The 12,259-nt window shown below is 33.6% G+C and overlaps 1 protein-coding gene across 3 annotated transcripts in view; it reads left to right on the forward strand.

Moving 5' to 3' along the window:
• Nucleotides 1-11,625, forward strand: part of Dlic (dynein light intermediate chain) — a 240,292-nt gene extending 228,667 nt beyond the window's left edge. For all 3 annotated transcript variants that reach the window (XM_090381830.1, XM_090381831.1, XM_090381832.1), the window contains one exon: nucleotides 10,475-11,625. In XM_090381830.1, coding sequence (XP_090237956.1) covers nucleotides 10,475-10,623 — 149 coding nt within the window. In that variant the 3' untranslated portion in view covers nucleotides 10,624-11,625. The remainder of the gene's footprint in view (nucleotides 1-10,474) is intronic.
• Nucleotides 11,626-12,259: the final 634 nt, after the last annotated feature.

Below are 12,259 nucleotides of genomic sequence, written 5' to 3' on the forward strand. Positions count from 1 at the left end.
ATGACATTGAATGTCATTTTCAGTCTTCTGGGTTATTTAGCATAATGACCTACAATAATTCAGTGGGAGATTTTTAGAAATATGTTTGTTTGTTTTTTTTTTTTTTAATGTATTTTCATAATTTTTTTGTGAAATTTGACCTCCTTACATGATAACTTGGTAAATCCAAATATGACATCAGAATATAATTTTAATCTCTGAAATATTGATGAACATGATTGTCCAGTTTTTGAGTGATGTGTCCTGTTATCCTAACAATGATGAAAACAGTCCCTTTTTTTTCAAACAGAGTTGTTTTATTTACAAATTACATGAAAATTTTGTCATATACATACATATGCGTGTGTATGTGCTTGCACACACACACTTCATAACTGGTATTTGTGCCATTTGATTTACTACAGGGGCAGGCAAGGCAAGACATTTCTGAGCTCTATCCTTAGAGGAGGCTTGAGCTTCTCCTGTCTAACTCAAGTCTGATGAGGATCCTTTGTCACAAAAGGCCAGTTTCTTGAGATGTCCAATTTGATTTACAAGAGAAGCAGACAACTTTTCTTTTTCTCTCTTGACATGAGTATCTGGTTCACAAGACATTTGCTCGAGAATTCTGAGCCATGTTTTGCCTGGAAAGAGATTTAACTTTGCAGCTTAGTATTCATTAGCAGTTGCTGCTTGGGTTGCATCTGTGCAACCATTGTCATTCCATTCACGCTGTGCCTTTTTGCTGTTTAGTTTTTTTAACTCAACATTCTAAGGTTTCAGTGAAAAAGTTCGTTTGATCACCAGAATTAGGTATATTTAGCACAAAGCAGTTTACTTTGGTTCTGATCTTTCCCTATATAACTCAGTTTCCTTGGCTTTAGCATAGAAGATTCAAGATCCTTAATCCTGTGTTTTATTATGGCACATTCAACTTATTGCTTTCTTAAGCTTGCTTTCATGTGCCAGTGCTAATGTTTAACTTCCATTTTCTGGAACAACCCTCCTTCACATCTATTTCCTGAAAATTGCAATCTATAGAAACTCAATTACTATACAGTACTATAGGTTATAATACCTTTCATGTTTGGGGATTTCATGAAAAAATAATTCAGCAATCATCCTTTTTGTTTCCTTTTTTATATATGATCTGAAATGTTCCCACAGTGTGGAAGAGAGAGCTTTTATTTAAGTTTATCTGGATTTTTTGACCATACTTTTCTAGGCATGGCTAAAAATAAAGAAATCGCTGTATGCACCTAGTGTACCTTTAGACAATAAAAGACATTTAGACAACATTTTCCAAGGGGAAAAAAGCATCTTGTGGTCTGGTATAGATTATATCTGTACTGGTATAAATATTTAAAAATTAAGATAGATATTTTAATTTTTACATTTAAGTTGTTTCGGTGGATATTTACCATTAAAGTTTCTAGTAGACAGTTAATCGTGCTTCCTTTCGAAGAGCTTAAAATTACATCTGTTTCCTTCTTTTTTGTTTTTTTTAAACCAAATTAGCAGTTTTTTTTTTTTTAACTCTTGTGTTAACAGTTTTTTTTAATTTTTTTTATTAGTATGTGCAAATGTCAAGACAAATTGTTGTAACAAAGTTTAAATCTCTAGGTCATCAGGGAAAAATGTTTTGCACATAAATACATCTTCTATGAAAAGCCACCAGTTTTTGAATTGAACAGAGGATAGTTTCAAAGCCAAATACAATTTTCAGAGATTCCTCTTCTATGTAGCTTTAAAACCTGTGCAACACCCTCTAGTGGACAAATAAATGTATTTCTAATTCAGACACATGTACATAGAAAAGTAACACCATTTATAATCTTAAAAATCAGCAAGAAATAATTTTTCACTTTTTGATGTCACCTCTATATTTAATCTTGAACACAACTATGAAAAATCAATATTTTTTTTTTATATTGAAAACTTATTTTTAATTAATTTTATTAAACTAAAATGCACTCGGACATATTTAGACATGTTTTTTTAATTCTCCCATTTGGATATTCACTGTTAGTGAGAAAAAAACTTAAAAGACAAATATAAAAACCCATGCACTTCAACAATTGAATGCCAACCATACATGTAAACAGTATCTAAAGCAAGCTAGTGTTGGCAGTTGGAAGATACTGTGATAAAATGTGAAAGCCAGCACACTCAGTAACTGTATGCCAGAGATACTGCTAACTTTGAATTCTTGTTTTGTAATGCGTGATAATTGCAGGTAACCCTTGTATAACACGGTAGTTTGGTTCCTACAAAATCTCGTGTAATGCGAAACCGTGTTATATGGGACTAAGAAAGGGGGGTACATTCCAAAAGCTAACAAAAATACGCCATTTTTGTTTTTTATAACTATTGGAAAGTTAATTTTTATAGTAGTAATAACTTAATATTTTAACTTTATTTTTATAGTAGTAGTAACTTAAATAGTAATAACTGAACAAACATCTTACCTTACAAACTGTGATACTTATATGTCAGATAAGTAATGTCGTGAATATACTGCTAAGCACAATCTCTTCTACAGCATCTAGATTTCGTGTACTTTCTGCTCTCTTTAAAAGTCACGAACTGCACTCTTCGAAGTCACAATTTATGGTCTCAAACAAGCACAAGTTCAATAGCACAGAACCTAACCCAGGGATCTCCCAGCAAAATACAGTGCCCCCCCCACTTTAAAGGATACATGAAAATCGGAAGAATATTTTCCAGTTACCAAAATAAAAATAAATTTACACATACGTACATAGCTTAATTAATATGTACATACTAATTTATATTTCTGTTTACTGACTTTTTTTTTTTTTTTTTTTTGGGTGTAAAATTTAGAACAGTAAAAATGATAGGCAATTAATAACAAAGAACACAGCACGCACAAGTTGCAAAAAACACGATATGCACGAGTGAGCTACGGAGTAATGAGTTTCTGAACATTTATTTTTGTTTTTTATATGATTGAATATTTCATGGACAATGAAACATATTTCACCACAATAACATGAAAACCCACAGAATTCCAGCTATCGGTACTATCACAAATGCAAGAAGATCGAGTATACTACCTGTTTCTAATTGATTAAACTAACAAAAGACCAATAAACCAGAAACTGCAATTTGTTTTTATTGTTTTATGGTAGTGACCTCCAGAAACGTGCTTTAGAAAAATACCATGAAGGCGATAACGACTAGCGAGTCAACAGCAGGGATGGAACGACTAGCGAGTCAACAGCAGGGAACAACAAAAAGGAATGGAAATTACATCTAACATAATTGCAGGGTTTGCCCAGCACAACATCTCAAAAATATCATGTTATGCAAGATTTCCTGCAATTCTCAAACCAAACCGTGTTAGAGCGAAACTCTGTTATATAAGTACTGTGTTGTGTGAGGATTGTCACAGTTTATCAATCGTATTAGAGCGAAACAGTGTTGAACTACTGTGTTATACAGGGGTTGCCTGTACATGTAAGAATAGACATAACAAAGCCTAAGAAACTGTTTTAGTTTTTTATGGTCAGACTTATTTTATAACAAAAAAGTTTGTAACGTTGATATACGTGCATGTACACCAATTCTAGAAGTATAGTAAATAAATTAAATGAATTTGATGTGCTGGTCAAGACATCAAAGGCAGATATTGTTGGGATATCAGAGACATGGTGTCACACAGATATTACGAATACAGAATTGGAATTTGGGGAGTACAATATGTACAGAAAGGATACACAGAATAGGAAGAGAGGAGGGATTATGCTGTTAATTAAGAAAAACATAAAATCTCAGGAAGTGCATCCAGTTGACATAGATGGACAGTGCAATGTTGAGTCAGTTTGGTGTGACATAAGCACTGGGACAGCAAAAATGAGAGTAAGAGTATGTAATAGGCCTAATGAGTACAACAAACAATTGTTCAGAGAAATAGAATGGGCCAGTGAATCAGATTGTGTTATAATGGGGGATTTTAACTTCCCAGATATCGACTGAAACTTGTGTGTTGGTCACTTGCACACTAGCAAGACTTTTGTGCATTTATTAGATGATTGTTTTCTGCAGCAGCATGTTCGAGAGGCAGCCAGACAGAGTAATACTCTTGATCTGGTTATCAGCAGTGATTACTTTTGCATTATGAATTTGCAGTTTGTGCAGTGCAAGGTTTATCAAACAGAAAGTTGTATGTAGTGTGCTATCATCAGTAAAACTACATCGGATGTTCAATTGGTAGAGGAAGGTTACTGCATATACAAGAAGAAAAGAATAGGTAAAGGAACAGAACCTTTGGGTAATCTGGCATTGGTTGAGAAGTTTGAAAAGAAAGAGCCAGCTACAGTGGCCAGAGATAACTGCCATTGAAATGTTAAAGACAGAAGCTAGACCATGTATGGTGAAGTTTTTTTTTTTTTTTTTTATATATATATATATATATAAAAACTCCAAACACAAAAGGTATCAAAACCTATAGTGCTTAGTACCATGCATGGGTTGAAGGAAGGAGGGAGGGAGAGGGGGGATGCTGGAAACTTTGCTGTGGAGACTAAACATGGGTTTCACCACTTCAAGCCTCCAATAAGCAAAGTGATGATATTTTACCGGTTGATGAGAGTCATCTATTACCTAATATTAGTATTAATGCTAGTAAGTATTCTAGAAGCATGTAAGGCAAACATGAACTCAACATGAACATGAATTTTAGACAGTTACATGCAGTTCATGCCTTGACCAATTCACATGCTCTCCAGATATACAATGATTGCTCAAAAATGGAAACATCTGCAGGAGCATCAGTAATCCTTCCTACATCCCCTGTCTTGTTATCACTTTAATATACAATATATTTACAGCTAAATTTTATAGAAAGAAAATGGCTTTGATGCTTCCAATAGTCTATATTAAAATATACAGACAAAGTGCAGTGATGGCTCTACAGAAAAAAATCTGAGAATTTCCATCTGCTTTTGACACAAATCAAATTCCAATTATATTATCCCAATTAAAATAAACTAATCATAGAGTTATTATTATAATTAGTCATATGGTGCAAGGAAGCCTGAGGCTTTTGCTGCACCGGGCAAAAAAAAAAAAATTCTGAGTTACCCTGAAAGAGAGAGAAAACAAGAGTCAGAAGTAGAAGGGAATCACCAAGAAAGAGAAGAATAGTAGTAGTTTTGATAGGTTCCCAGGTACACTGAGAATCTAGCAAATAATGGGAAGAAAAAAAGACTTGTAAGCAAATACACTGATCAGGCTGCAAGACATCCCACTGACTTTGATTCAACCCAGTGACTTACAGCCAGTCATACTGCAGACACTGTTCAGTACAGATAGGTACTAAACAGCAGACCCAGGTATGGCATGCTCAGATGTATAACAAGCTTCTTCGAATAAGAGTCCACAGCTGTGGAGATATAATTTCCATTTATTATAGTTATCATTTGTAGTAGTAGTAGTGGCATAGGATGCAAGAAAGCAAGCTTATAAAGCCTCAACAAAAATGGAGGGGGGGGGGAAATTCCCACATCACCTATCCATCCTCTCCAGTAGTATGTCTAGTTCTTCCTTGAACTACCCACTTTCATGACAACAGATGGGAAGTTTGTTGCAACAATCAACCACTCACTGGCTAAAGACAAACCTCTGCACATCTCAACCATCCTTCGTCAATTTGAATTTATGTCCCCCCATGTGTAGTCTGAGCAAGGTGAAGAATGCCATCAGCATTGAGCTTGCTCGATCCATTCAAAGCCTTAAACACCTTACAGGTTGCCTAGTCTCTAGATTTTACAATTGGCAGAACTGAAGCCTGTTTTGGTAAGACCACCAATTCCTTCCCTTCACCAATCTTATTGCCTCTCTTTGCAACTCTTCCAGTAAATCAACATCCTTCCTAAAATGAGGCCACCAGACTTGTATGCATTACTCAAGGGGCAACCTAATCATTGCCTTGTACAATGGGATAATCACTTCCTTATCCCTGATAGCAAAATTCCTGTGTATCATTGACAAAACCCCTGAACTGCCCTGACAGCCTTCTGAACTGCTCAGAGAACTTCATATCTGCATAGTTATCCCCACATCTTCTTCATTTTCTACTGCTCTTGAGTGTAGTACTGCACAGTTGGTAAGTTACTCTGGGATTTTTACTACTACCCATATGCAGTACTTTGCATTTGTAAGTGTTAAACTTCAGTTGCCATATCTCAGCTCATCTGCCTAATTTTTCTAGATCCTGTTGCAATAGCATACCATCATTAACCACCTAGCCAGCCTTTGTATCCTCTGCAAATGTGGACATTAAGCCTGCCATACTTCATCAATATCATTAATAAAAATAAAAAACAACAGTGTACCCAACACTGTTGAACTCCACTAATAACATTAATCCATGACGAGCAGTGTCCATTGATAACCACTTTGTCTTCTCCCACTATCCATAGCAGTAACTTTCCCTTATGCTATGCTGTTCCAATTTGTACAGCAGTCTTATGTCTAATAGTATCAGAAACTTTCCTGAAATCAAAATATATGATATCAAATTTTTTTTTTTTTTTTGCATCCAGTCTCCTCTGTTACTCATAATAATAATAAAATTCTTTATTCACAAAATTTTACAAGGATACGATTCCCGTTACAGGCATCCAGAGGAATCTAACAATCTAATTGGAGACGTTATATTTACTTACTTACAAACTGCTGAAACAGAAAAACATCCATAGGATACATAAATCACAGCGAATATATTGCTTTCTCCAGAGTAAGATTAACCTAAATAGCTTTGAGTTATCGATAGTTGCATTTGAACTGGATCTTCTGAGATACTGATAATAAAGAGCCGGCTCTTTATTATCAGTATCTCAGTACCATGCAGCCCTCGCCTGAGGCAGACTGACTTTTAAAAAGCCTATAAAATTCCTCATATCATTAATGCAATTTGAACACAGGCCCTTCCCACCCAGTGTGGAGGACCTGCAATAATAACCACTGCTAACTGTGACAGCATCTTCGTTATGAACAAACCTTTATGGACGAGTTTGTTTAAGTTTAACCTAGCAACCACTGTTCTGCATGCAGAGGTATAGAGCATTGCCATCCACATGCTTTTGTAAGAATTGTGTGTGATTACCAAAACGAGAGACGTTAGCTTGCTCATTTTGGGTTTCATGAATTTTGAATCACCTTCTATATTCCCAAAAATGATGAAGAGCAATGAACTATGATATACCTAGCTATGTGGAAATTTTAAATGACGAAAACGCGACAACACTGAATAAATGGAGAGTCGAATGCAAGTGCCGTTTAACATGTGCATTTCAAATACCACATGACTTACACAGCCATCGTTTATTTTACACATTGTTCTTTTTTAATGCTATAACAGCATTAAACAAGACATAATAGTCAACAAGAACATGGGAATATTCTTGTCGACTGTTATGTAAACAAGTTTCTTGCGAAAGAATTTTTTAAGTTGTAAGTCTTAAAAATCATTTAAGGTCTCTCTCTTAGGTTAAGTAAGATTTGTTGGCTCTCTTGGAAGGTTTTATCCTTTATATGTAGAGAGATAATTTTGATTATGACAACGTCATTGACAATATTGCATCAAGTTTCATGGAATTATCGAGATATCTGAAATGTTAACATTTTTGCTCTTTGAATAAATAAAATAATTATATTTTTAATTCTTACTTTTATGTGATGTGTGTTAAGTACTCAAGAAATCAAGGATGTGAGACAAGTATATATTGTGTTAGTAATTTTGTGTATTCTTCATGAATTTGCTGAATGAAAAAAAACCCTGCATTTCTGGAAGATAAAACATTGCAACTATTCCTCAAAACCCACTAGCTTGATTATTTTTGTAACAAAAAGCCCATAAAAATTCCTTTTGCCCTTGATGGGATTTGAAACGAGCCCTTTCCTACCCAACATGGGAATGGGAACGTGTCGATTATTACCAGCATGCTATCCATGGTGGTTTATTTTATATAACAAGATATTATAACATTATTTTTTCATATTTTCGTTTTCTCACTCTATACCATACATTTCCTGTTATGCAAATAATCAGGCAGCATACTTTCAGTTTTATGTGAAATGCTGAGAACATGCCAAGTGTTCTTGGCTTCATTGGGTTTGGGGCAGCTCAGAATCCATAGAAAGCTTCACTCATCAACCTCTATTCCACCATTTTCAGCCTATATGCCAAAAATAAGGTGAAACAAAGATATAACAATTTTTGCATGCCATACAATAAAAAAAAAAAATTAAAAGTAGTAAATAGTCTTTACTGAGATTTTAACAGTACTTGAAAGTTTCTAACAAAGAATTTTGTTACTGTATAATTTTATTTAAGATTACACAAAGTTTTTTTTTCACTGGATGCCACCCATAAAACAAATTTGCCTTGAAATAAAAAAGGCTTTTTTTTATAGTATATTGGCTGCTCATTCCACTGTACGACTGTAAAAGAGGAGTGAGGCAGAATTATTGAGCATTGCCAAGTCAAAACCCTTCTGTGCTGATTAAAAAAATTGAATATCGGAATGATTGCAAAATGATTAGGAATGAATAGCATGTTCAATGAATTTTAAATATCAGTCTTGAGATGGAGAAGGTCTGTGTGAAGGTAGTACCAAAAATATTGATTCATGAATATTATCTGAGACTAGTTGTTGTTTTTGAGCTATAGACCAGAGGTTCCCAAACTTTCTCGGTTCACGGCACCCTTAGTGTCCCAGTAATTTTTTCCCCTAGGCCAGAATAAATACCTAACACAGTGGTTTTCGACCTTTTTAATATATATCTATATAATAATTTTATTCTTTATATAGAGGTACTAAATAGAGATCAATTAAAGATCACCACAAAATTTAAAAAATGTACAATACCGTACACCTTTTTATAATGAAATAAATTAAAAATAAATAAATAATAATAATAACTTTAAGTAACTTAAACCCAAATTACACGGCACCCCAAGAATGTTGTTGTTGTGGCACCCTGTTGAAAACCACTGACTTAGACAATTATATATTGTCTATACAAGAGAGTTCACAGGCTGATTTACATGTTATTTAGGCTGAATAACTCATGGGAGAGTTAACCCTACTCCATCCACTTGAAATTAGGTAACTGAACTCTCAGTTGAGGAGTCTTTAGAAATTTCTTAAGTCATCGATGTAACTTGAACTAAGAATTCTCAAAATAAGTAAAAAGTGATACTTATACTGCCTCACAGAACGACTTAGGTGAGAACAGGTTTCCATCAACCTCAGATAAAATTCAAGCAGAACCAAACTTTCTGATAATATAATATTTCGGTATTATTACAAAAAAAAAAAAAAAAAAAAAAAAAAGGCAAAAGAAAGATGGGTCTCTCCAGGCCATAAAAAACAAGGACGATCAAATCAAAATTCAAGATCATGCTCGTATTGTTCTTTAGTAAAATAAATTATTGCCTATTCAAAATTTATTCCATAAGGACAAACTGTCGGTCAAATATATACATGTTACTCTTGAGTTTTGAATTTTTGAGAAAATGTGTGTAAAAAAGGCATGAATTGTGACCAGATAAGTGGTGTTGCATTATGACAATTGCTGGCTCATACTGCATTGTCAGAGAAGCAATTTTTGATGGAAAAACAAATTCTTCAGCCGAAACGTCTTCATCCCTGGTTTGATTCCATCCTCTTTCTGTTCCCAAGTTGGAACTTCACTGAAAGAGGCATATTTTAGGTTTTTGGAAGTTCAGATGCTTACATCATGCCCACTAAAATCATTATTAGTAAAACAGTTCCAAAAATGCTTCCAATTAATGCACAGAAGAGTATGATTTCACATAGAGCTGTCCAAACGAAAACTATTTAGAATGAAACAATTGTAAATTCTGGAAACTTTCTAATCACAGCACATGTATGAATTATAACTTATTGATATATAAAGTGAAAAGACCACAAGTTGATATGTAAATACATCAGTCCACTGATATTTAAATTGAAAATATGTTACCAATAGTCATAATCACTAAATGCAAATGATCAAGCAAACTTCACACTGAAATTTGTTAGTTCCTCGAGTTTCCATGGTCAGCATCAGTGAGGTAGCCTTATCAGATCTCTCTCTCTCGACCGGCAGTCACCCTTTTCCCGATGTATTCTTGGGACTTGCAGTCCTTAAATAAACCAGGCATTCCACCCCTTCAACAAGATTGGAATACATCACAACTTTACTTGTAAAAATAAATTATTTAAATTAAGGTGTGACTATTTCCATTGAATGAATTTGCTGAAAATAGTCACCCCTTAATGAATTCTTCCATTTGAATAAAGAAGTGCATTCATTAGAAACATCATAACTGCACAACTTATAGCTTTATAATCATGAAAATACTTGTATAATAAGAAAATAATTTATCAATCCATTATAAATAAACCCCATGCATTATTGAACATTTTGGTTTAGTTCTAATTGCTTTATTTCTACACAGTGGATAGGACAACAACTCGTCATGATGCAGCAGCTGAATTGGATCGTATAACAAGACCAAAGAAACCATTATCTTCAGGACTGCAAAGCTTGGATGGCACCCCACAACTTTCAAATGAAGAATCCAGCAGCTCATCATCCCAGACATAGAAATATATGGGTGATGAAGTTTGAGGGCTACAGATTCAAAAGTAAATGTGGTAGTGAAAGAACTACTGTGACAAAACCTCCAAGGGCCAACTATGTACAGTAATTATTCATCCATTTCCTGCTTTATCACAATTGTTTCAGTAATCAGCAGAATTATTTCTGTTACTGTTTTTCTTCTGCATATTAATTCCCTCTTGGAGAGGTTTGTAAATGTGTGCAGCTACAGCTGAAAAATATCTCTTAAAGGCAGCATTTTCGTAATAATCTTTTTCCATGAGCAAGTACTCTGAACTATCCAGTAATGTACTAAATCAATAATACTAGTGTTGTTTTTTTTTTTTTCTTCTTTTTTCTCATCAGGTTTCATTAGCAATTTGTTTCACCTGCATCCCTTACCCTTTACCGCTACATTTGAGTGTAAGACACTGAACATTTCAGAAAGACAGGTGAAAAATTTTAGTGGTGCTGGAGGTGATGAAAGGCTCACTATACTCATGTTGTCGCTCTTATTTTTATTTCCATACTGGATTTGTATAAAACAAGGATTTAAAGACCTGCATTTTTAAGTTCTTCCAAAAACAGTGGGTGTGGTGATCTATTGAAGTTGTGATTTTTACCAACTGTTATATGTTAGCCTCTACTTAGGCTAATATGCTGATATTGTCATGTATTAAAGTGCATGGATTTTTATTACAATTGGATAACTTCAGCCACAAATAGAATTCTAAATATATCAGGTTTATTTATAACTGAGTCAGATTTCTTTTCAAAAACTGTTCTGCTAATTGTGATAAGGATTGAGTTCTATATTGGTCAGGGGCTACAAACTACTGCTGGTTAGTACAACTATTGCTGTTTCCAGAAATTATAAATATTGTAATATTATTATCTTTTATGTAATTCTATTTATTCTTGTGATTGTCCTCCTTATGATTGAGCACAATTATGTTGTTTAATTATAGTTGCTGATTGCTTGAAGTTTAAGGTAAAAGAATTATCATTGCCAACTGTATTTTTTTTTTTTTTTTTTTTTTATATATATATTATTATTTTTATTTTTTCTATCTTGTCGAAATTGTGGCTTTGGCTACCATACTAAACTGTTGCAGTTTTGACTGGCTGGTTAGAGATATGCAAATTGTTTTAAGTGCAGTATATTTGTGCCATTGGAGTGTTATGACAAATTTGTTTCAGTTCTATATCAGTGATCTAAATGGTATAGCATACTGACAGGTTGGTTTTGGAAAATCACTAAAATTATGAACGATTACTGCACTAAGTAACATGTTCCTTTAAATAAAAAAAACTGTTCAAATATAAACAACTTATATATATATATATATATATATATATATATATCATGTTTCATTGTCAACAAGACACTGGCATCTTGTTTATAATGATATGAAGCCTATTCTGAAAATAAAAAAAAAAATTGTTAAAAAAAATTTTTTTTACTGAAAAGTTTGTTGGATTAAAGGATAAACAGTTGCTAGATATGGTAGTGACATTTAAAGAGAGGAAACCAATTAAAGTTGTTTATTTTTATCTCCTTGTATTCTATTTTATTGAGAATAGAGATATAGAGGTGAAATTCCAAGATTAATATTGTAATTCATGCATATTTGTTAAAGGA

Source organism: Mastigoproctus giganteus, chromosome 9 (assembly GCF_048544385.1).
Source record: "Mastigoproctus giganteus isolate SK-2022 chromosome 9, ASM4854438v1, whole genome shotgun sequence".
Taxonomy (NCBI): domain Eukaryota; kingdom Metazoa; phylum Arthropoda; class Arachnida; order Uropygi; family Thelyphonidae; genus Mastigoproctus; species Mastigoproctus giganteus.